This window comes from Sander vitreus, chromosome 4, assembly GCF_031162955.1.
Source record: "Sander vitreus isolate 19-12246 chromosome 4, sanVit1, whole genome shotgun sequence".
In the NCBI taxonomy this organism is placed as follows: domain Eukaryota; kingdom Metazoa; phylum Chordata; class Actinopteri; order Perciformes; family Percidae; genus Sander; species Sander vitreus.
Genome location: NC_135858.1, coordinates 25,773,565 through 25,800,261, shown reverse-complemented (window position 1 = coordinate 25,800,261; position 26,697 = coordinate 25,773,565). Strand labels below are relative to the sequence as shown.

Here is a 26,697-nt window from a genome sequence, read left to right as displayed (position 1 = left end):
TGTGTTTCAGACATTTAAATGTCTTACCCAGGATGAATTGTGATAAGTTAACCCTTAACTTTTTCACCAGGTAAAACTTTAGATCCGTCCAATACTTTGATTTCTGTCCAAAAACCTGAACTCATCAACATAACATTCTCAGCAATCTCTGTTCTACGTTGCGTTCATAGCTTATTAGCAAATGTCAGCAGGCTAAGGTAAGATATTATACCTGCTTACAATCAGCATGTTAGCATTGTCATTGTAAGCATGCTGACATTAGCCTAGCTCGAAGCACCACTGTGCCTAAGGACAGCCTTAGAGCTGCTAGCATGTAAACTCCTCTATTCTTTAAATATATTTTTCTTTCATAGAAAAACCAAAGACTCTTAATAAAACCATTTACATTTTTTTTTTAGAAACCTGTTTTTACACACTTTAAGCAGGTTTGACATGAATGAAACAGACACTAGCGGTGTAGCTAATGTGGTTTAGGTCTACTTCTTTACTCGGTTAGCAGTGCGCGCTCCCGAGGCAGAGAGACCAGCCGCCGCCGCGCACCGTGCACGCGCCTCTCCATGCGGTTTGAATAAAGAAGGAAAAAGCAGGGGGAAATCAGCTGATGATAAAAAAGACATGTTCCTAGAGCGCAGAACAGAGTCCGGTTTGATTCGCTCATCTGAGCCCGGTCCCAGTGTCCGGTGGGGGGGTCCTGTTCTCCGCTCAGCTCCTCCGCTCTTTGTCAGGTTCACACACGGAGAGACCCGGCCGGTTTTGTGGCTTTTTCTCTGAATGAAGCGGCTCTACCGAATAGAGACTCGGTGGTTTTAACACGCTAATGGCCAGGGACTGTTTTAATTTGTCGGGTGTTTTTGCGGAATTTGCGCTGTTCGGGTTTATTTCCTGCTGGATTGGATCACCTTTTGTTTGAAGCAAGAAGCGGCTGATGCTGCGGTGCACGATGAAGTCACACTGACGGAGGAAGCAGGTCTTTAATCAGGCTACGGTTTATATCAGCCTGTTAATGCGGATTTATCTTCATGGGACTGTGGGAGTGTGAAGTGGAAACATTAGACTACTGATGGGATTCTTTGTCCTTTGCACAGTGGAGTTTTAAATTAATAGTTTTTTTTTATTATTGATCATTTATAGCCTGATAGGTCTTCGCCTGATTCCCTCCGTCTTTTGTGTGGAATTGATCAGTCAGTCCCGGACCTCTGTTAGACTGTTCTGCTCCTGGTCCGGGTGGTTCCGGTGTGTCCCGGGTTAAGCAGCACCATGCCGGAGTGCGTGTCGGTGTCCGAGTTCTTGCAGGAGGTTCAGGAGGACTGGAGCTCCCCCACCACCTCCTCCTTCACCTCCAAGATGATCAACTGCAGGAACACCATCTACCTGCTGGAGGAGGTCAGTACTGACACAGGGAGTGGTAGTAGCCTAGTACAGTGGTTCCCAAAGTGGGGTCCGGGGACCCCCCAGTGTTCCTTGAGGGTTTTCCAAGGAGTAAAAAGGGGAATACTTTTTTTCCACTAAAATTGTCACTTTAATCCCATCCATAATAACACAATGACAGTGTAATTTGGTCATGGGTTTCATACACTTAATGTAATGCAATGTAATAAAACATCTAAAAGCAAAAATCCTTCAGATGGATGACCCTGGGCTGAAATCCTATCAAATGGGGGTCTGGTCAATTTGTCAGTTAAGGGTTCCCAAACCTTTTCATGTGAAGGATCACGTGTAAAAGATCTGAGAACCACTGGCCTAGTAGACCAGTTGTGTTTGTTTCTCTTCTACAATTAGGGCCAGACCCCGGAGCTAAAATTAAGCTCCTCTTCTCTGTACACTGTACAGTTTTATTATTATTTAATATTATTTATATTAGTCTCCCATTGCCTGACCTATCTCCACAGTGCTGTGGAGTAAGGTCTGGCTACACCACACATACATTCCACAATAGGAGAAAATGTTTGCATTTCTTTAAACCAATCACAATCGTCTTAGGCAGCGCTAAGTTCTGGACGCAGCCTCTGCAAAATAGTATCGGGAAGAAGGTTGTTTTGATGGAATATTTGTACCCTGCAATAGAAAATGCAACATACAAAATTAAATAAAGTTAACTCTTCACACAATACAGTAACGTGAGCTATTTAAATAAGCTGGATACATGGTTAAACATCATTAGCTCTTACCAGTGTATCACTGTGTGAACTTCGTCCACAGCAAATCCCACCAATCCCAGTTAGGGATTGTTTGTTATTTATTTATATAGTTTTGGGACCTTTAATCAAAATAGACCTGACCCTCCCTTCACCAGCAATACATTTTGGATGACCCTCCAAAATGAGAAGAAAAAAAAGGGATGACCCTCCCCAACAATTTATTGACACCTTCTGTACTCATTTACGCTTGGCAAAGACATACAGATAGCCATTGTTTTTTTTTTACAGCCATGACCTGTGTGTCTAAACCTCTCCATTCTCATTTTACACATCCCACTCCTCTGTTATGGATTGGTGGCCATTTCAGTAGATTTACTCACTAGCATTGTTGTGGAAACACAATAAGCATGGAAACTAAATGCACACTTTCTGCATTACTGCATTACTTCAAATACTAAGTTACTCATCTAGTAAACTAGTATTCACATGAAATAAAACATTGAGACCATTCAGCAAAGCACACTAGGTAATTCAACACTGGTTGCTATGGACTCGTCACTAGGCTTCCTCAGTCATGGTATATTTTAGCATATAGGTAAAGCTGCCAAAGCTGAACATTATCCAAAACTCCATTTCTCAGACGAGCGTCAATTTGGGTATCACCAAGACCGAAAGGATATTTGAGTCGGGTATGGCTGCAGCCTGAAAACCTCCCGTCTCGTTCCCTCCCGGCTTGGTGTGGCTTTGACTTTTCAAAATAAAAGCTTGCGTCTGATCTGGTATGTTTTCATACGGTGTTTTGGATGTTTTTGAACTTAACAGTACCGCAATCATGCTAATGAATAAAATTATTTTTTCATCAGATTCCTTAGTTACAACACGATAGAGCTAGCAAAGCAGTTTTGTGTTTATATGTCCGAGCGGGATTTATTCAGTTTGGGAAATCCCACGGTCTCTAAAGCTACAGTTCAAATTGTCTGGCTGACTAAACAGTGAGGGACCCATCTGATAGCAATAGGGGCCGAGACTGAGAGAGCTACATGGAGCTACATGGATAAGTATGCACCAAACAAGCCACTTTGAAATGTTGCTGTTCTCACAAATATAAAAGTTGGGTGACCCTCCCCCCTAGACTAAAAAAAAGTTGGATGACCCTCCCCTCAACAAAGAATAAAAAGACATGACCCTCCCCTATTTTCCTCCCGTGGGCCATTCCATAAATACCGAACGGTCCCTTAGATAATTAAATGCCCTAAACATATTCTTCTTAAATCTTTACAATCATTCCCTGAAAGAACCAAGCAGACCTGCCTTATTGTTGCACGATCCAAATTTTCTTCAAAACTTGCCATTATCAGCATGTGGCTGGCTAGCTTTAAGTTTCCCGAAGCAAACTGAGTTTGAGCACGGCAACTTTTTAATGAATATATCTGCAAAGACACAAAACATTCATATCTGCAGTATCTGCATTGTGTTCACTGACACCATGTCAGTTGCAGTCAAAAGTTTACACACTTGTAAGGGACATGTACTGTATGTAATAGGAATATTGGGATTGCAATTATATTATTGTTCTGTAACAGAATGATTGGAAAACACACTTCATTATTTATAAAAAAAAAAAAAATTCACAAATTTGTTTTCTTTAACAAATTTCTTCTGAAAATATAAAAAAACGGGTCACACCAACCAACCAACCAAAAATATGTAAGAGAAACCACACTTTAATGTTTTGTTAAAAATAAGTAGCTACATTTCCCAAGAAAAAACACTTCTGTGTGTGTTTGAGTGGGGGGACCCTTAAGACCAGAGGGCAGCAAACCCCCCAACACACACACACACACACAATCTGTTGGTCAGTGGAGTCATTGACCTGAAGACTTCAGATCCTCGACTGTCCTGAAAAACAGACACTCAAACTGCCCGCCCCCCCCTACAGAGTCAGCGTCCCACGACAACAGATGAATCCTCATTAGTATTCATTGTATTGTTAATTAATGGTAATGAGGAGGAACCAGAGAGCATTAATGAGGATATGACTTAATCGGCAACCTGTGCACTGATGCTACTACATTCGTGGAAGGCTAGAAAGTTGGAAATGAAATGTTCTTCTAAGAAAACGTCTTATGCATAAAACATTGCGTTTGTGTTACATGTTGATACAGTAAACTAGACTGAGTGGATCCATAATGTGTGGTCTGTAGTTCTAGTTTCCTAATGAGGATTTTACAGGCATTACCAGGCCAGATGAGATATATAATCCCTGCAGTGGGTTCTATGAGTTGGACGTGCCCAGGAAAAACCTCCAAAGCAATGGAGGCATCTTGATCAGATGCCCGAACCAACTCAACTAGCTTCATTTAATGCATTTCATGTCAGGATACAGTATTCTTTATGTACTTATTAAGAAACACAATTGTTAGATAAAATACCCAGAGAGTCATGTCTGTTTTTGGTTAATCCAGTGAATTAAACAATTAAATGATTAAATAATCTAAAAATGTTATGACATTGATGAAAAGAAATCACATACAAATTTAATATTTCCCAATAAATCAGCCCTGATTATTTATCTGTAACAATGCCAGGGCATTTTCACTGACATATTGACACATCCCAGTAGGAAAAGCACAGATGTAAATAATAAAATGAATGATTGGTTTCAGGCTCCTGGTATTGTGCATGCTGGCTCACTGGGAACACTTCCATTGAAACTTTATTAGTAACAGGTATTATTAACACCTGTGCTTTTCCTGCTATGACAAGTCAAATTGTCTGCTGTGAAAAAGCCCTGTGTGGTTGTCAGAAATAATAAAGACAGAGATCTCGGTGTAAACTGACACACACAGCAATGTAGCTGTCTGTTGTCAAAGAACAAAGCGTGTCCTCTGTCTCTCTGTGTGTGTGTGTCTGTGTGTGTGTGTGTGTGTGTGTGTGTGTGTTGAGTCAGCAGGTTAATTAGGGCCTCTACACACACACACACACACACACACACACACACACACACACACACACACACACACACACACACATTCAGCAGATTCATGCACTCATGGTTAAAACATCCCTGAGGATTAAATGTATGAACTGTTAAATATGTGTTTGTGTGGAATCAGGTTTTGGACAGTGACCGGTTGGTGTTGCAGAAGATGAAGAAAGCTGCTAAAGCCAAATACACATCAGGACAAGGTACACACACACACACACACACACACACACACACACACACACACACACACACACACACACACACAAATGTGAATTCCTGTATTCTCTCTGTCAGACCACGTGTCTCACCTGGAGCAGTACATTCATTCGATGGAGAAGCTGTCGGTCAACTGTCACTCAAACGGAGAGGCAGAGGTCGGCTCTGCCTTCTGTCGACTGGCCGACTTTTCTAAAGAGCTCCTCTCTCCCATGAAGAACCTGGTAAGTCATCAGTGACAGCAGTAGGACGTCACAGCATAACAATTAGCTGCAATTTTAAGCCTGGTTACAAGTATAATTCGAGAGCTACTGTGGTACAAAGACCTGTCTACTTGATTGCCAACTCAAAAACGTTGTCCTTCTGAAATGAGATTGCATGATCCAACAAACAAATATCCAATGTCCTCTCTCCAAAATGCAAAAATAAAATCAGTAAAAAGGAATGGATTATTTAAACACAAAACTCTAAAAGGCATCCAACTCACCGGATGTATTGGGAAAATCATAACTTTGGCTTGACTTGCTGCTCAATCTTTATGGTCCTCAGTACACACTGGTTCCCTGTTGTCTTCAGTTGGACGAGGTACCACCATAAAAAGGGGCTAAATGTGTTTGCAGTCAAATCCATAGAATTTTTTTTTATTCAAAATCAATTAGCTTTTAACTAGTTTATTGCAAACTCCATTGAGAAACCCTCTAATTGAAAACCTGTGATTCATTCTTGAGTGATCCATTCCAAATTCCACTGGAAAACTAAATAGTTAAAAACAATATGCCCTTAATTGCTACATTCCAAACTGTTTGTACACAAAAAACACTTAAAAATAGTTGGCTCTAAACTTTTCCAAACTTAGATTGGAAAAACATTTGATTAAAAAGCCAATTGAGCCTTAACCATTCCAATCCAATCTCTATTGAGAAACAGGAACCTAATACTAGTTTTACCTGGTCTATTCAACACTCCATTGGGAAAAATTCTGTTTAAACACCAACGGGATGTAGTTGTTTGTCTCCATATTCCCCATTGCCATTGTTAAATGAATAATATGTTGGTTGTTATCCCTTATTATACTTCTTATTTTTTATTTTCGTTGACAGTGGAAGTTACTTTATTTGTATTTTTTATGTTTGTATACAGCTAAAGAGCATGCTCCACAACATCAACTTCTTCCTGGACTCTCTGGTTAAAGGAGACCTGAGGGAGGTGAAGGGGGTGAGGACTTTATCTTTACTTATTTTCATATCACCTGGATGATACATATACACTCTGATAGACCTCATGTCAGACTGGATGGACTAATAAATGTTTCACCACAGTTCAGTTATTTACAAGAGTTATTATTGTCATCATATTTGATCTTCATAGCTTTGGGATGGTGCTGTCTGTCACCTGACTGAAGTGTTTGCAGCCTCATTAATACAGTGAATCTAAACCACTGTTTCCTCCTCTGTCTGTCTTTGCAGGATCTGAAGAAGCCTTTTGACAGAGCATGGAGGGACTATGAGAGCAGATTGTGAGTGATGATCACACAGGATTATCTCACACACACTGAGTGTGTTTACATGCACACCAGTATCTTTGTTATTATTTGTTTTTTGTTATCTGTTCAGGTTTTTGTGCATGTAAATATCATTATTATGGTTTCAGAAACCTGGAAACGTTCTTGTCTACATTTTGACAAACCTGAATATGTCTGCTAGAGAACGTGTGTGTGTGTGTGTGTGTGTGTGTGTGTGTGTGTGTGTGTGTGTGTGTGTGTCTAACGTAAGAGGTTGAAGCATTTCTTGTCCTCTACACTGGGTTTAACCTGACAGGTGAGCAGGTTGGTAAGAGGTTTATTAAGCTGAGAGAGAGAAAATATTATAACTATACGGTTCATATTTTTTAATGTTAAAGGTCTGAGGTTACAGTTTATAATCTCTTTCTCTCACACACGTGCAGTAAACAGGTGGAGAAGGAGAAGAGGGAGTTAGCTCGTCAGTATGGGATGGTGAGGACCGAGGTCAGCGGAGGAGAGATTGCAGAGGAGCTGGAGAAGGAGAGACGCTCCTTCCAACTGAGCATGTGTGAGGTCAGTGACTCTACCTCCATTTTTTCACCCTGCCTCCTCCTGCTCCTTCACCTTTACCTCCTCGGTCATCTTCTTCTTCCTCCGTCTTTTTTTATCTTTTTCTTCTTTATCCTTCTTCTTTCGCTTCCTTCTGCTCCTGCTGATCCTCCTCACACTTCTTAACCTCCTCCTCACTCTGCTGCTCCTCAACTACTCTGAAACAAATCCATCACTTACAAAATATGCAGCCCTCTCTATGTCCAATAAATACACTCCTCTCTCTCTTTGTCACAGTATCTGATTAAGGTCAACGAGATAAAGACCAAGAGAGGAGTTGACCTTCTGCAGAACCTCATCAAACACTACCACAGCCACAACAAGTAAGCACACACACGCACGCACACACACACACACACACACACACACACACACACACACACACACACACACACACACACACACACACACACACACACACTCACACACAATGAGGATGCTGCCTAAGACTGCCCTGACTGATTGATTGACTGATCGATTGATAAGTGTGTAATTGATATGTGTGTACAGTACAGTACACTAAATACAACCATGCCAGTTTGCTGCACGTGTGTGTGTATCTAGTTTCCTGCAGGAGTGTGTTTCCACCACTCAGAGGTTGAAGCAGTACATGGAGGAGCTGAATGGAGTCCTGAACACGGTACAAGTACACTTTATGATTGTCTGTAATAACCACTGCAGCCTGCAGGGGGCGCTAGCAGGCTGTTGGTGTTGTGATTGGGAGTATGTGGGTAACAATGTTAGCTTGACCGGGATGACTCCTGCTATAGCCTAGAAATCTAGACGCACCCTAGCGGCAGCAAATGTAATTTGCAGCCAACATCTTGACGTGGGTCTGGCTTGTCAGGCTACTCCTGCTAGCCAAATAGGAGAAGAAATCCTATACCACAGCACATTTTGCTAAAGGAAAATGCTGTTCAAAGAGTGGAGAGCTGCAGACAGAGCGGAGGTAAGAAAATGCTATTAGCTAAAGTTAACGTTACTGTGTTTACCAGGCATTAGTAAGTTACACATGAAAGCATGGCAGGATAACGGCAAGTTCTCTATCTTTTCATAATGTAGACAGACACGTATAATAACAACAATCTGAGCCTGCCAAAAACAAACTTAACTTAATCTAAAATTAAAACTTGTAATTACCAAATTAGCTGGATAAGAATAAACAGGATCATTTTGGCCTGATAAAAGCTTGTTAGTCTGAATTAGTTCAAATACACATTTGGCTCAGTTGAGCTGTTGTGTGTGTTCAGGTGAAGCAGCGTCAGGAGGAGGAGAAGAAGCAGCTTGTGACTCTCAGAGATCAGCTGAGGCCAGTCGTTCACACAGAGCAGGTCAGAGACACAAACGTGACACAAAATAACATTATAATACTGTTCAGCAGGTAATTAATGTTTGTTTGTGTGTGTGTGTGTGTGTGTGTGTGTGTGTAGGACTCTTTACCTAAGCAGGTGTACAGTATGCATCAGCTGCTGGGAGACAAACAGTATGGGACAGAAAGAACAGGATTCCTCTACAAGAAGAGTGACGGGTAAAAAACATTAAATAAAAAAACACACACTAACGTGCACACTAAACCGCTCAACACAAACAATCAGTATCAGTAGTATTAGTAGTGGGACTAAGCCTGTGTGTTTGTGTTTCAGGTTGAGGAAAATGTGGCAGAAAAGGAAATGTTCAGTTCACAACTGTTACCTGACCATCGCACATGCTACTGTGAGTTCACCTGTGTGTACACAAGTGTGTGTGTGCGTAGATATAAAAACGAAAAAAAAGAAATGTGTGTGTGAAATATTATAAGCTGTAACCTTTGGCATTTAACATTGAAGTTATGATTCTTATAGTTATAATATTCTTTCTCTCAGCCTAATAAACCTCCTACCAGACTCAACCTGCTCACCTGTCAGGTTAAACCCAGTGTAGAGGACAAGAAATGCTTCGACCTCATCTCTCGTAAGACACACTCGTACACACACACACACACACACACACACACACACACACACACACACACACACACACACACACACACACTGAGGAAACTGCCTAAGACTGCCCTGATTGATTGATTGATAGATATAAGTGTGTAACTGATAGAAGACACTTTATCCTCCAGATAATAGGACCTACCACTTCCTGGCAGAGGATGAAGCTGAGTGTGTGGCGTAAGTCAAAAATAAACTTTATTCTGGTGAGCTGTTGGTAAAGTCTGATACAGGTGTCATCCTGTAATTATGTTGATTATCAAAAAAATGAAAGGTGTTAAGATGTGTATATGTTAATCTTTGTGTTCAGCTGGATCTCGGTGCTCAGTAACAGTAAGCAGGAAGCTCTGAGTGTGGCTCTGGACGGGGGGAGGACAGGGGGAGGCTGTGGGGAGAGCAGCATGGAGGATCTGACCCGGGCCATCACTGATGACGTCAGGCGGATGCCAGGAAACAACTGCTGCTGTGACTGCGGGGCTCCAGGTAATCAATCAATCAAAATCACTTAATCAATGCATCTTTATTTTATCTAATGATCGTTGTCCTTTAAGGTTCATGGTTCGATCCCCAGCTCCTCCTGTCCGCATTTTTGAACTTGAGCAAGACACTAAACTCCAAGTTGCTCCTGATGGGCAGGCCAGCACCTTGAATAGCAGCTCTGCCACCATTGGTGTATGAATGAGTGTGTGAATGGGTGAATGAGAGGCAGATTGTAATGTGCTTTGTCCGGTAAGGTAGAAAGGCGCTGTATAAATGCAGACCATTTACCATTTATTTAACCAGGTGTGTCATTGATGAAAACATTTACAGTTAGACAACCAACAAACAGGTGACAAATATAAATAATAAAAACAATTACATGAGTCTTAAAAACATCACATATAGAGTTTAATTGATTATGGGAATTATTAATTAGTCAACCGTCACAAAATTGGAAACTTCCCTTGTTTCAACTTCTGTTTTTCTTACTCTTCTACGACAGTAAACCCAGCAATCCCAAATATATTCAGGTTTTGGACTGTTGGTCAGACAAAAAATGCAATTTGAAGAAGTCAACTCTGGCTCTGGGAAACTGTGACGGACATTTTTCATTATGATTAATCAAGGAAATTATAACAGATTATTCAATAATGAGTCAGTTGCAGCACTTTCTTGTACTTTCGATGCTAATATCATTGAAAGTCATATAATGGATATGTTGAGAAAATACACTTTAATGCTCTCTCTCTCTCTCTCTCTCTCTCTCTCTCTCTCTCTCTCTGTAGATCCTGGATGGATCTCGACCAATCTGGGCATCCTTACCTGTATTGAGTGTTCGGGGATCCACAGGGAGATGGGGGTCCACGTTTCCAGGATTCAGTCTCTGAGTCTGGACAGTCTGGGGACCTCAGACCTGCTGGTATGTCTGGCCTGTTAGCTAACAAGTAGTCTGGCTTACAGGATTTACATTGCTGGGATAAAGCGCCAGATGTCAGACATTCTTTTCCCCTTCCATTATCTCCGGTATCTATTTTGCAAGGGCACCGTCGCTGCATCCGGGGCTTATAGCCACCCAAGACGTGTGTGTTGTGATTGGTTTAAAGAAATGCAAACAAGCCAGAGTGTTTTTTTCCTTATCCCAGAATGATAAGTGGTATGAGATAGTTCTGGCTATGCAAGACTCACTAACAAGAGAATCCTTCCTCTCAGCTTGGTTAGTCGAGTTAGGAAAGAGTTCAATCCTCATCGTCATCTTAAGCTTCTACCTGCCGTTAGCGACACACACAGATTTTTGTGTGTGGCATTTTTAGGCCTTTATTTGTGACAGGACAACTTAGACATAAAAGGAGAGAGAGAGAGAGAGAGGGGCAATGACATGCAGCAAAGGGCGTCGAGGACTGAGCCTCTCTATATGGGCGCGCGCTCTACCAGGTGAGCTACACAGGCGCCCACACAACAGATTTTAAAAGTCTGTGATTGGATGGATGTTTCTTACTGAAGCACCTTGGGAGTTATAGTTTAGATCGCACACTGAAAACACACCAATTAGCAGGGAACTGTGTCTCGCCACAATTACATTACATTTTTCTGTGTCCAATGCAGTTGGGAAGAAATTCTTTGCAACATTGATCAACACGTCACAGGACTGTTAATTATTTGGCTGCGGTTATTCTCTGGCCCGACTCGCGGCCAAAACTTAAACAATCCCTCAGTTTTAGTTTAGCCGCACTTCACTACAGAATGTCCCTGGCTCCAGGGTGAAAAGGAAAGCCAGCACCATAAACATCACCCAGCACCGGATCAGCCAATAGCAAAATTCAATTGCAATAGCTGCTTTTCAACCAGTAGAGGCAGTCTCTGTGCATATGTATAACACAATATGTAAAATTCTTATTCTTAAATACTGCATTGAAAATGTCTAGTTTTGGACCTGAATCCACCAACAACACTACTAAATACCATATACATTGGTTTCCAGCTGAAAAAAGTAGTTAAGGGGTTTAGTTACTGTATGTTCAAGAGTAGAAGAGGGCTGGGTATTGAAAGTGTTCAAATTCTTAAAATTGAATTACAGTAACTTCTAAACTGTACAACTCCCGTCAAATACGCTGCACTCAACTTGACCACATGATAGACTGTATGGGTTGTAGCGGCTGCGTTAGTGGGCCAATTACACGTTGCATTAAATCAAAGAACGCTTGCGGTAATTGGCTGCAAGTAAAACCAAACAAATAGTCATTTTTTTCTGGAGTACTCGTCACTATACGATGTGGGTAGTGAGAAAATGATGTCTTCTTTCTCTCCTAGTTGGCAAGGAATGTTGGTAACTCTGGTTTTAATGAAATACTGGAGGCGAACCTGCTGAGTCCGTCACTGAAGCCCTCCCAACACAGCCACATGTAAGGCACGCACACACGTATGCATGCATGGATACACAAACATAGACACACACACGCTGTACTTTTTCTAGTAAAAAAAGTCAAAATTGTCCTTTAATAAAGTTTGTACTGTATATTATTGTGTGTGTTCAGGGGAGAACGTAAAGACTTCATTCTGTCAAAGTATCAGGACGTTCATTTTGTGAGGCGGAGCCACAGCTCTACTGCAGTGCTGCGACTCGCCCTGCAGGAGGCGACAAAGAGCTGCGACATCTACAGTCTGATCCAATTGTATGCTCAGAGGATGGAGCTGAGCCAGCCGCTGCAAACACACATACAGGTATATACACACACACACACACACACACACACACACACACACACACACACACACACACACACTCAAACGCACACAGTTTCAGTGTAAGTTTTAGTGTAAGTTTCAATATCACCACAATTATTTGAACTTAAAAAAAAAAAGGTTTAGGTTACAGTATAACGTTAATTTCAACAGCATTCATTCCATCAAAACAACATGTCATAATCACCACTTTACACCACTGTCTTTATGGTTATGTTTTATTTTTACACACACACACACACACACACACACACACACACACACACACACACACACACACACACAGGTACACACAAATACAAGTATACCCATAAAGGTACACACACAGGTATAGGTGCACATGTACGGGTGCCCACAGGTACACATGTACAGGTATACCAACAGGTACTGTTTATCACATATAGGGACACACAAAGGTACACACACATCAGTGAAATCCCATAACCAAACACACTCAGCAGTTTGTTTCCACGCCAACAGGAGAGAGGGGAGACTGCACTCCATCTAGCCGTCCTATTGTCTGACAGGACGTCGCTGCACATCCTGGACTTCTTAGCTCAGAACTGGTCAGTGTGCTCTGGTGACGGTTATGAGTGATATCATCTCAGTGTGTGTAAATGTGTACACCTTTGTGTTCACCTGTGTGTGCTTTTGTCTTCAGCTCCAACGTGGACGCGCAGACATCAGCAGGGAACACGGCGCTGCACTACAGCTGTCTGCACAACAAGAGCGACTGTGTGAGACTGCTGCTGAGAGCCAGGGCCAACACACACATCAGTAATACATACACCCCACACACACACACACACACACACACACACACACACACACACACACACACACACACACACACACACACACACACATACACACACATACACACATACATTTACATGCATGTTTACATATATGGAAGCATTCCCATAGACAATTTGGAAATTGGGGACATTTTTTGTTATATAAATAAATATCTTCACTCTCAACTCGTCCGTCCTCACAGTCTTAGAAGCACATACTTTTCCTGTTGATGGTCATGACGACAGAGACCATCTGAGTTATATTTCAACTGTTTGTGTGTGAACAGAGAACGATGTTGGGGAGACCGCTCTGGACGTGAGCCGCAGGTTGAAGCACGGCCACTGTGAGGCGCTGGTGAGGCTGTCACTCCAAAGCTGCACGTCTCTATTGATGTCCGTGTTACATTTATCATAACTGCGTTGTGTTTGTGCAGCTGCAGCAGGCCCAGTCCAACCAGTTTGACCATCACGTCCACGTGGAGTACGAGTGGAGGCTTCGACATGACGATCTCTACGATAGTGACGATGATTTTGATGAAAAAGTAATCATGGCAACTGACAACTTGCTGATTCATCTGCTTTATTCCTTCTTTGTTCAAGAAGCAAAACATCAGCACACAGCTGTGCTATAACATTAAAGAGTATATTTTAATTATTATCCGCCTTTCTTGATACTTTAATACTACTATTACTACTTTATTAATGCTTTACTTTAGTGGCTGAATGCACCAAGCTTCTTCCATTAAGTCTTATATTTCACAATTTAAGCACAAAAAGAATACTTGAAAAAAACACATACGTGTCATTTTCATCATGACACTGTTTTTTAGGAGAGTGGCAGTCCACTTTTTGTATTTTTAGGTGCGACCAGCACCTCTGTAGCTTGGTCGGTCTGTGCACAAAAAATGTCCCCAACCTGGTGGCCACAGTTTTCGCCCTAGGAAGCTGAAATTTGGGATGCATGAGTGCATGGATGCAGGCTCGTACGTGGTCGCAGCTATTGAGTATTTGTGCATGTTTCTTGAGCACATATATTATTTTGGCTTCTTGGGATAATACAGTAACTGTGTCTATGTGCCTGAAGCCTTGCTAGTTTTATATAGTTACCAAACTGTAGTTTAGTCCGTACGCTGACATTGAGGTTTAAACCATTTATTGCAACAATAATCCTTCTGATAATAATTTTAGTTTACCGATGTGGCTCTCTCGCTCCTCCTCTTCGGTTTCAGAATGGTCCGGTGAAGAAGGAGCGCTCCATCTCGTCGTCCTCCTTCTCCTTCACCCCCCGGCCCTTCAGCTTCAGTCAGTCCGCCTCCTCCTCCGTCCCCATTCCCCCACCCTCATCTGGAGGAGCAGGAGGAGCAGGGGGTCTGCTTAGTGTGGGGAGGAGGCTGGCCATGGCTATGGAGCTCCACAGCCGGCCCTCTGGCTGCGCCTCCAGTCCCCCTCCTCCTCCTCCGTCCTCCCCTGCACCGCCACTGCCCCCCAGGGTCAAAGGTCAGCTCACATTCTGGTTCTGAGTTTTATTATATCTGTAATGTTTCCAGGTGGTTTTCTGCTCCCATCTGCTGCCTGACCAGGGCTGTAGTCAGGGTTTAGAAATAAGTAAGGTCCAGGTTCTTCACATAAGAATGAATTGGCTCTACACACACAGTCCTTCGCAGTGCTTACTCCACAAAATGCCACATGACATCACCTCCAGCAAACTTCACAGAGAACAATGATGGCAAAACAACTTTTTGACACTAATACTGTTTTTATTCACTTATTAACTTAAATTGCAAAGTAAGGACCAGGTTTTGAAAACAAAAATCACTCCTCCATCTCTGCTTTCTGTCGTCCTCCAGCTCCAAACGTTCCTCCCCCTCCTCCTCCTGCTGGGGGGGACGGAGTTGGGGAGGAAGAGGAGGAAGAGGGGGAGGTCTTCTTCCCTCTGACAGGAAACAGAAAGTCAACGCCTCCCCCTCCCATCGCTGTCCGACACAAGAGGAGCTGCTCTGAGTCCAGCAAACATGGTAACATCTGAGAGACACGCTGCAATTAAGCTGTCAAAGTGATTACACAGTACTGTGTTATTAACTGTGTGTGTGTGTGTGTGTGTGTGTGTGTGTGTGTGTGTGTGTGTGTGTGTGTAGATTATGGGTTGCCAACCAGTCCCAGGATCTACAGCGGTCCAGACTCCTCCTTTAAGAAGTGTGTGTGAGTATCTGAGACACAATCACACTGAATTTAAACATGCATTTAAATTTGATTACAATAAACGCATCCAAGGGAGCTAGACTTCTGAATGGATCTGTAGTAGAATGATGTCACATTGGTGACAGGTTGTCTGGATTTTCCATTTCTATAAACAATAGTGTTAAATAGGTCTGTGTACATTGATTTGTTTTCCTTTGAACCAATGAAAAAAGAAACGTAAATACCAGGGGTCTTTTTACACCAAAAATGAGGAAAACCAAAAGTTAAATAACTGGTCCAATTTTGGTTGAAGATTGACTATTGTCTGTCTGTCCGTCTGTCTGTCCATCCATCAATTGTAATGGATCAGGCTTTTATTTGATATACTTCCTGGTCCTCTGTCTATTTTTCTTCATTCTTCAATTCAAAAAGAAATACTGACAAAAGGGAATTTGGAAAAAAACAAATTGCCTCGTTATTTAACTTTGTTTTTTTGATTTAGACAACAAAAACAGAAGAACAGCTGTTTTTGGTTTAAAACGAGAAAAAACATGGTATTTATGTTTATTCTTTTATTTGTTTATAAGAAAAAACCAACACGAACACGGACCAAATATCGTCCAGTGTAAAACCAATTAAAATGAACACATTTGCAACTTTAAAGGTGCACTATGAGTTCCTGTATGGTTTCAGCGTGATTTCATTTTTGTCTGAAAATCGTAGGCATCTCTCCTTGATCCGCTAGCTGCCTGCCCCCTGAACACACTGTGAAAAAGCCCGGTCTCGGGAGACAACACAGGGGTCGTAAATGTCAAACAAATACTAGGGGCACAGGCTGTGCACCAAAATACAACAAAACAGGTTCCGGCCTAACACCGACAAGATGGTTTGGGGAGGGGGTGGGGGTTAGTGACAGTTAGTCAGTTAGTCATGACAGTTACGTAAACATGGGCGGGAAGGGCGAGCTTGCTCTGTTTTGTTTTGTATTTACTTGGAACGTCAACAGAAGTGACCATGCAGGAACTCATAGTGCACCTTTAAGTGTCGCTGAAGGATTATTGAGCTCATCTGATATGGCTGTGCAGGTTTGGTCATAAAATAGTAGCTGCATTTTAAATACTCGTGTAGAGGCTGACATTATCTAAAATAGTTACTTCAACCTGTTGAAATGCCAAGTCATTATTCAATCTCTGCTATATGAGTTTACATGAATCTGCCCCTGACAAGAACTTTGAGCGGCTTTATCTTTACAAAATCGTATTGTTTGTCCAAACTTTGTTTAAACTCGCAAAACTTTATTTTAAATTCTAGTGAGATCCCAAAGGGTCAAAATATACCAGATATGTCTGCCGGAATTTGGTGAAATGTGTCTAAAATGATGCAGTAGATACACAAAAATGTTCCGCCCCCCCCCCCAAAATTTTTAAAGAACTGTACTGACCTCTGGTGGACTGAAGATGAAATACAGTAGATAAAAATAACTTGTCTGTCTGTCTGTCTGTCTGTCTCTTTCCAGTCCAGCTTCTCCTCTCAGCTCACTGACTGAACGACCAGAAAGAGGTACTTCCTGTCCAGACATCTGTTTTATCTGTCTGGAGTCTGATGAATCTATCATGTGTAACTATGATGAATGGTAGCTAACTGTGTCAACCGAGGAGCTTTAACTTTTATTGGCCCCGTGCAACTCCTCCTCCACTGGTTAGACTGTAAATTATATTCTTTAATCAAATTTTTTAAACAGATTAGTTTACATTTTTATCTGTGATGTCATTGTATTTGTTTTGCTGTCTTTTTTTATACTTTATTGTAAAACTGCAACGATTGAGGAGTAGTCCAAAATTTGTAGAAAATGAATTGCCAACTATTTTGATAATCAGTCGTTTAATGAGCATCTTTTATGGCATATTGTAGACCAAACAATTAATCAAACTGATTGAGTTTCTTGCAGATTAATCGATAATAGAAATAACTGTTAGTTGCCCTTCTTTATTTCAAAGGTGCAAGTTACATTTCCAGTTGCTATTCTGCATATCGGTTTGCTACAATATTCTTGTTATTTCCCCCCCCATCTAAAGCAAATGTATATTGTCTCACAAATATTGTAGAAAAAAACATTCTCACACAGAAATAAAAAAAGAAATCAAAATCTGCTAAGGTATATCGGTAAATTGAAAGAAATAATTGTATTTCTGTTTCTCTATGAAATAATTTAAATAACTTGCCATTGAAATAGCTACAGTTACATTCTGTCTCTCTCTCTCTCTCTCTTTCTCTCTGAGGTTTTTGGAGAGCAGACAGTGACGGTAGCTCCTCCCACTTTCTGCACCCTGTCAGAAAAGCCCCTCCCAACGGGTCTCCCACCAATCACCGTTCTCAGAGCTTTGAAAATGACAGCAGACGCCCCGCCCCCCAGCCACTTCCTCGCAGATCATTGGTGAGATCTTCAAAACCTTTAACTCCCTCGCATCCACCTAGAATCAGCATTGAAACCACAAAACACTCCTGCAGCACCTTAGCAACCGCCTAGCAACCCCTTCTAACCACCTACTTATGCCTTAGCAACCATGTAGCAACACCTTAGAATCAACTATATAAATCTTTGCAGCCACCTAGTTAAATTCATTTTAACAGTTAGCATTTTTTTTTTTTAAACGTAACCCCTTTCTAATAATTATTAATATGCATTATTATTAATATTAGTAGGACATTTTTCAGTGTGTTTTGCTTATGTCTATCAGCCTCGGGGTGCGACAAGCCGCCGGGTTGAGGCGCTGTACGACTGCCAGGCTGACCACCACGATGAGCTGAGCTTCTCTGAGGGACAGGTGCTGGTGGTCCTGGGACAAGAGGACAGTGATTGGTGGGTACGTATCATCATCCTGCGCTCTGATTGGTGCTTCCCCTGTGGGTTCTATTATACAGTCTTCTATTAACAGGTAAACGGTGCTTTTTCACTAGCAATGCGATAGACGAGAACCTGTAACCATGGCAACAAACTGTAGTCTGAGGTTGCCTTCACACCTACCTTGTTAGGTCCATTTAAAACGAACCCTGGAGCGTTTGGTCGGATAGTCCGGTTTGTTTGGGCTGGTGTCAAAGCTCATCTGAACTCTGGTGCGGATCAAACAAACAAACTCTGGTTCGCTTGAAAACGGGGGGGGCTCGGTTCGCTTCCAAGTGAATTAGAGTTCGGTTCACTTTAGGTGAGAACGCGATCCGACCCAAATACAGGAAGTGAACCAAAAACAGAGCTTTCACTAGCCTCCAATTTCAATCTTGCACACAATTTACGGACCTGTACGACACATATAGGGATGATAACTTTCCGATCTATAAGCTGTTCTGAGCACACATCGTCTCTCTCCTTCACTCACTGTCCATCAGCTGCTCATTGTTCGCCTTCTTCTAAAATGTAAGAAACACTAAAGCAGAACCAGAAAACCCGAGACGTTATAAATTTGGTGTTGCTACGTTATTTCTGAGATCAGAAGTGTCGGCAAGTTTTGGATATTCTGTCTAAGCGATCGTCTCGATCGCATGGTGTGTTTACAGTGTTTGGTGCATTTGACAAAGTGTAGTGTGAAAGCTAACCAAACCAAATGAAAAATGCAACAATGTTGCAACTTCACCCCTCAATTGCAACGAGTCCACTGAACTATAGGTATGAAAGCGCCCTCAGATTACTTAGAAGACATTAAAGCAACGCCAAAGATTAATGTTTCCAAAATCGTTTCAGTGGTTCATCGACTCGTAGCAGGGTGAACGGCACTTCTGCATTCGCTTTGCGGCCCTCTATCGGCTATAACCGCACTATGCAAGTTTGCCAGATCGGGTAGCGGATCTGTAGTTAAGAATGAGACATAAGGGTTACGGTAATGGACAATTCCGCTTCCAACCTGTAGGGGGACCGAAGAGGAAAAGTGCTTTGGTGTTGCTTTAAATTGTATAGAAATTCACAAAGGTGTCCCACAAAACTAATATGTCTTTAGTTTTTGTTGACTAAAATAAACAATAATTAAATGTGACTAAAACTAATGTATATATCTGGTGCCGAAATTAGCATTGTTGTGTGAACTCTATGTCAAAGTTTCCCTAAAGTGTGTGTGTGTGTGTGTGTGTGTGTTTGTGTGTGGGCGCGCTTGTGTGTGGGCGTGCAGCATGGTTACATAGAGGATGAACCGGACCAGAAGGGTTTGTTTCCGTCGTCCTTCGTCCAGCTTCTCTCAGACTGACATGAACCTGGATCGGTGCAGACCCTGGACCAATACAGATCCAGACCTCATCAGTCAGCCTGGAGAACCAGAACCAAACCAGATAAGTACTGAGAAGCTGAACCCCTGATATGCGATGGACCAGGTCAGACGTTGAGGTTTTTGTCCTACTCCACCTCCCAGGACTGGACTAATCTGCTCCTGACCAGCTCCAGCAACCTTTGAGTTCACATGATCAACGGTCCAGTCTCATTTCATGTTGTCAACCTTGCCTTTTCTTAGTGAAGAATCTAGACCAGGGGGCTGTTGCACAAACGTAGAATGAAGAAATCCAGGATAACTGAAAAAGCGCAGCTTGACTTAGTGTGATCTGCTCATCGTGGCTTAATCGGTTGCACGTTTGCCAGGTGTACATAGTTGGGATAAGTGCACGTTCATGGCTTTCTTAAATAGACCACGGTATCGATCACAGATTTACTGATGCTAAAATGGAGAATACGCATTGTGTACAGAGTGAGCAGCAGCTTCATATGGAATTATGACAACGTGAAACACATTTGTAAAAAAACAAAAACACAGCCGCTGTAATAAAACAGCGAGAGAAAGCGAGGCAGATGATCACGGACCGACTGAATGCGTAAGTAGCCTAAAAATATGCATTAACTGACCACTGCTCTCAACTGAAACTGCCATACCATTCAAGAAGCAAGGCTAATTATTTGCACAAATGAGCAGTTGTACTCTGCCTTAAAAGTGAGCAGAAGACTAATGTTACGCAGGAAATGTACTATGAAGATCAATTAACCACAACCACTAATCTACAATGCTGTGAAGTGTACATATCCCTCTCTCTCTCTCTCATATGGGCTAAAATATAAATTACCTAAGGAATATATTTACTCCCACTGCTGGCTTTTCAGGCAAATTGTACAACAGTTTTTTTTTGTGGAAATAATTAGCCTAACTCCTTAAATGGTTTCATTTAAGAGCAGTAGTTCATAAATGTATATTTTTAGATATATCATTCAGTCGGTCCGCTTCGGCCACGCTTTTCTTTTCTTTCTTTTTTTAAGTTTTCTACAGAGGCAGTTTCCTTCTTTATTTATTGTATGCTTTGCTTCCTAGTAGGCCTATATGGACATAGAAAAGAAAGACTCTGAAGAAATTAGACTCTGAAATCTAGAAACTATAAAGACAATTAAGTGATATGTTTAATGCACACTTTAAACATGACTGTAACACAGTGTATTCATCAGTTATTTAAAAATATAAGGTCAAAAACCATTGAGGTGTCCTCTCCCTGTTGTTTCATGAATGTACAGTAGCCTCAACTATATAGTTACGGTCTTTGGTGTTTTTTGCCTCCAACGTCTCCTCCCAGGCAGCGCAGCAATGGTTATGATTAGGGTTAAGGTTAGGGTTAGCTGCCTGGGAGGCATATAGTTAAGACTATAATTAGGGAGGATTGTATAATTATAAAAACCTGTAATAATTGTTCAATCCTCCCAAATTATAGTCCCAGTTCACTGGAGAGAACACAAATTGTGTGCTAAGAATGCCAAATACAGTGCACATGGAAGAGGAACATGGAACATTCTTCGTTAAAGAATACTACAAGTATTAAATCAACTAAAATAGTTAAAGGTGTATTTGTCCCTGACCAGACTGCCATTGTTGGAACCACTAACACTTGTATAGCACTTTATATATTATTCTTAATCGCTGACTTCACTTAAAACACATTTGCAACTGTATCAGCCTTTTCGAATTATCTCAACAACTGCCGTAATATATTCATCAAACTTCTAACAATATGAACAGCAGTTTTCATACAGCAATCTGACAGTAACAATGACTGTCATATGAATAATTATAAAATAATGGTCACAACTTTCTATAATAGAGCTTTACTGAACAGCAATATGCACCTGTTGTATTTTAATGCAGGCTGATAATAATAAGGTAAAAGCACTGCTGAGTGAACAGAAAAGGCTCCAGAATTAATAAATCATCATCTGGTCAGGAGCAGGCTAGCTGCACAGAATAAATCTCCATGGTAACTTAGGTGCCTCTGCTTTTGTGCAACCAAGTCAAGGCTAAATTCATCCAGGATAACTGGAATATCCCGGCTTAATCCCTTATCCTGGTTTTGTGCAACGGGCCCCAGACTAGATCTTTATGTAGCTCTGGTCATGTAATGATGTCACCATGGAGACTGCCTCGCACAAACCAATCAGCAACCATTGAAGTCTGATGTTGACGATACTTTTATTTATTTATTTATTTTTAAATAAAAATAATATTTTATTTAAACGCACAAATACTTCACAAGTATAACAATCCACTTGACTTTTATTTTGAAGTTTAACCTCAACTTTTTTCTAATTTAATTTTCTAATGTTTTTAATGTTATGGATCCTGTGGAGATCCATCAGCACTTCTGTCCCATTTCAGGCTCCGCCTCCTTTAGAGGGGCGGCGCTTACAAGGTCCAGCAAGTGACCAGAGCACAATACTGAAGACCAAAGGATAAATTCAGAGGAGGTGGAGCCTGGAATGGGACACAGCTGATGCTTCCAGCTGCCTTTGATGTCACAAGATATTACGACGCCTCAGTGAGGAAGTACGGCAGCGAGTTACTGACACTATTACGTAATATTTTTGCTCAGTTTCTCATGAAAACGTCATTTTTTTCTCACATTATAACAAGAGATTTGTTATGACATAATGACCCATTTTCTTGTTATCAGTAAATAGCAAATACTTATTTTACATAACTTATCATTTTATCTTATATGACAAACACTTTTTTTGTTTTTACATACGTGACGAGGAGTTTGATAAAGTGATTTGTAGTAAAAACAAAACATTTCTTGTTGAAACAGAATCATTTGGTATTTAGTGATAACGAAACATAAAAGTCATAACATGACCTTAAACAACCTTAGACTGAAATCTGAGCTTATTTTTTCACCATGGTGGCAGCATTACATTGCCATGAGGAAGAACTTTTATAGACCTCAAATTTCTCAGCAGAATGTTTCTCATCTGGGTTTTGATTGTGTCAACATTTACCTCCTAGCTTTTGATTAAAAAAATAAAATAAACCTCAGTTTGTTTCATATGCTTTTATTTCATTGAAAGTAACAGCGGTGGGTTTATGTTGTTTTAAAATATCACAGTGCTTCTCTGTTTGGTAACTCTGAATGAATGGATGGATTGACGAACAGCAGGTTGTTAAGTGAAACTGCCATTTATTTCTCTTTTATCAAAACAGTCACAGTTTAAACATGATGAGCTGAATTAAAGCTATAATAACATACATACGTCATACAACATGATTTGTTGATTTGATTTCATCTGCACTTTCCTGCATTTCTGATGGTAATAATCTCTAAATTTCCAAACTGCAGGAAATCTAATTGCACAGTTTAGGAATTTTTTTTTTTTTTTTTCCCAGTGTGAGGAAGTTCATCTTTTTACTAGAACTTAGTCTGCAAATTCCAAAACCTGTCATCTGGATGTTTAGGCCAGCTCAGGACTCTGGAGGGCTGCTAGTGGCTGAATGTTCCTCATTTAGTGGATAGTTTCCCAGTTTACCAGCAGGAGGTTTTTCCTCGAGAAGCCAACAAAGTGTTAAATCTCATAAAAAAAAAAAAACTATAAAACAGGCAGATGTTTCAGATTAAACGCAGCTTGAGATGACTCAGCAGTCGGGTTTTAAAAGACCATTCGACTTGTTCCAGACAAACCAGGTAGAACTCTAAACTGCAGCAAAGCTAACGTCAGAGCAACAGCTTCCAGATTATATATAATTTATGATTATTTATAGAGGCCTCAGTCTGCTATAAATAAAGTGCTTGTTGGATCGTCTAAAATTGCCTTTCCGACAGCTGCATCCGTCAACTTTTGTCACCAAAGACAGCTGTGTTGGACAGAGCTCAGGGAGGCAATGGGAGGCAGCCAGGAGCAGTCTGTGATGGCAAGATTGTTTACTCTGCCTTCCAGTGATGCTGTTCGGAACAACTATTATTATTATTATTATTATAATTATTAACACTTTTAATTCTTTTCAAGCATATCCCAGGTCCTTAAAGGTTGTACAACCAAGTTTGTTTGAAACAGACTGAGCTCTTTACAGAGCGATTTCACACTGGCAGGTTGGTCTAAATCTGGAAATGGAGTATTCCCAATCCCGTACCTGTTTCAACCTGGAAGTGGTAGCCTCATCTCGGTGCCTGTTCAGTCATAAAACTATTTGTAATCCTACTGGAAACCTCGACTCCATGTTTGTGGCATTTTTAGCAAGATAATGAGCGATAAGAAAGCTGAAGTTTGAAGATCTATTGCCATTCCGAACGGTAAACAACTAAAGTTAGAGCGCTAATATACTCGATTTTACCCATTCGCACACGTTGACAAACAGCCGCAATATGAACATTGTTCATGTACTTTGTGTTGTAAGGTTAACCCCAAATCTAATTTTCAGTGAGATTGTGGATGCATTTCGTCAATAAATCTCCTTTTTTAAAACCAGTAACATTAGCTACTGTTACCAGCAAAGGCAGTGGAGGATTACTAATAACTAATTTAGGAGCTACAGCGTGAGCTATCTTTCTTTTCAAATTTTGTACAAAGTAAATACCTATGTTCATTTTTAAAAACAATATCAATATTCGTTGACCTTTTTACGCAATAAAAATGAGGCAAAAAAACTATTAAAAAGTGACCTCTGAACAGAAACTATGACAAAATGTATTCATTTTCGTCAACTAAACATGATAATTTTAAAGTGTTTTCATGCGTTCTTAAGGGCAAATTATACTTTTTTCTCAGATGCGTGGCTGCTGGATGCAAACTTCGTTATCTACCATGAGTGGACGTGCTCACCATCCATGTGAAGGCCAAAATGTATGCTTGGATTACGCCGATATAGGTTTCTCTTCCAAAAACAGGATTACGCGGAGTAGCCCTCATGCAAAACCGAAGCACAGCTGAAAGAAACTATTTAACCGATCTAAGACGGACGATCAATCTCAGATTCAGACTCCAATATTCTCAGTGTGATAACGTCCTGAAACTCCTCACAGAGCCACAAACATTCAGTCGACTGTGATTGACAATCAACAACAGTTTTTGTACATTCACAGTACAGGTGTGACAGCCCTCTGCACGCTGTCGTCTCCCTTTAACAGGAAGTCCCGCAGACAGCTGATTCCTCTGCTACCTGCTTGACTGGGCAGTCTCTCTTCATTCATATGGTTGGTTATTTTTGGTTGGACTTCCATTGCACTACATCTTCCACTCATTCATGCACCGCACGCACAGGTCGTGTTGCTTGATTGATTGACTTGATTGTTTGACTTTGTTATGTTTTGTTTAATAAATCTTTAGTTAAAAGTCGTGCAGGGTCTACTCGTCCTTGTGGTTCCCATCAGCTGAGCTGTGATTCACATATTTACATTACATCTGACCATGAAGTTCAACAGTCTGCAGCTTTACTCACTGATTCACATCTTAAGTTTACCTTTACAGCTCACCATTACCTTTGTCAGCTACTGGAGTATAAAAAAAACTAGTCCTTCACATCATACACATCAAATACTAATTAAAATGTTCCTGCTTTAGGCAGTGAAATCAGCTAAAGACCTGCAGACTGTTGAATCATCCTGGACCACATGGAGAAGCTCAAACACAGGCTGAGAGCCTCACACAGGCTCCCCCCACTCACTGCCTCCAGCGCCATATATGGTCGAGACAGGAAGTGTCATTGGCCTACATTCCCAAAATGTAGATGTGAAAGAAAACGTAAGTCTGTCAGGACAGTAAGCGACGGTTCAGGACGGTTTGCATTAAGATTCAGTTAGAATAAATGGATGGATTATAAATGATATAAAATGTATAATGTCTTGAAATGTGGTTGGACAGAAAAGCGACAACATGGCCTCTTAGTTCCATTTCTTCTGCAGGGCAAAGTGCTTTGATTAAAAAAAGAGGTTATCCCTGTATATAGTCAATAAAATCCATTAAAAATATATAAAAAGTCTGTGGTTGTTTCCCGCTCAGAGCAAAACTTGTGTGGTCCTTCCTCGCAGTCCCAGACAACAGGTCTGTTTGTACAGTGGAGGGTCCCGATAAACAGTCTTTATGTTCAAGTTGAGCTAGAACTCATTTCAACCAGCAGGAGTCTGCAGAGGGAGGAAATCTGAACCCCACCCAACAGTCCCCGGAAGACTCTGTCCACAGGTAATCCAGGTATGTTCAAATATTGATGCCCAACAGCGGCTTAAATCATGCCTGAATGTCTGACTCAAGGCAAACGTGATGATCGACGTGTAAGAGGTATTGTGTGATCTTGTCAGTGTGTCCAAACCCCCCCCCTCCCGAAACAAGCCGTGGCAGCCTGGTGTGCCGCAAGCAACCAGACTCAGTCGAGTACCAGATGAGATTTAGCTGGTTCTTGGTCAAAACAATTAAGTGGTGAATGATCTGCTGGTCAGTAAGCAGATTGGTCTGTCAGTCAGCAGATCTGTCTTTAGGTCTGTCGGTTGGCCAACACGTCTGTTGGTCTATATGTAGGTCAGTCTGTAGATCAAATGGTCCGTAGGCTTGTCTGTGGGTCAGTAGGTCGGAGCTTCCGTCCCAGGTGCAGACTGATCTTGCCCTCCTTGGCGAGCCGGTGGATGATCTGCGTTTCAAAGTCGGCACTGTGGACTCCGGTCTTCCTGAAGGCTCCAGCATAGCGATTGTCCTCCCAGTAGTGATGCCAGTTCCCCTGCTGGTCAGCGCCGTAACCGAACACCGACACCTGACCACGGACAGGAAGTGATGCCATGACATACTGTAACATGGGACGCA

General features: G+C 41.4%; 2 protein-coding genes across 4 annotated transcripts in view; one reads left to right on the top strand and one right to left on the bottom strand.

Annotated features, from left to right (window-relative positions):
- The first annotated feature begins 434 nt into the window (after positions 1-434).
- On the top strand, positions 435-24,777 carry unm_sa1614 (un-named sa1614). The gene is made up of 28 exons (XM_078249168.1): positions 435-1,383; positions 5,255-5,327; positions 5,422-5,567; positions 6,484-6,558; positions 6,810-6,859; positions 7,288-7,417; positions 7,691-7,776; positions 8,018-8,093; positions 8,704-8,784; positions 8,884-8,981; positions 9,097-9,166; positions 9,316-9,403; positions 9,567-9,615; positions 9,746-9,918; positions 10,701-10,834; positions 12,223-12,314; positions 12,447-12,633; positions 13,135-13,220; positions 13,316-13,431; positions 13,739-13,806; positions 13,886-13,993; positions 14,681-14,948; positions 15,299-15,466; positions 15,587-15,650; positions 17,146-17,189; positions 17,909-18,063; positions 18,368-18,493; positions 19,787-24,777. Exons 1-28 carry the CDS (start codon positions 1,258-1,260, stop codon positions 19,859-19,861), a joined length of 3,012 nt encoding a protein of 1,003 aa, XP_078105294.1. The 5' UTR covers positions 435-1,257; the 3' UTR covers positions 19,862-24,777.
- The window catches only part of st3gal8 (ST3 beta-galactoside alpha-2,3-sialyltransferase 8), a 35,580-nt gene continuing 32,121 nt past the window's right edge, over positions 23,239-26,697 (bottom strand). For 2 of the 3 annotated variants that reach the window (XM_078249164.1, XM_078249165.1), the window contains exon 9: positions 23,239-26,697. In XM_078249164.1, coding sequence (XP_078105290.1) covers positions 26,356-26,697 — 342 coding nt within the window. In that variant the 3' untranslated portion in view covers positions 23,239-26,355. The other variant, XM_078249166.1, reaches the window with a different exon arrangement.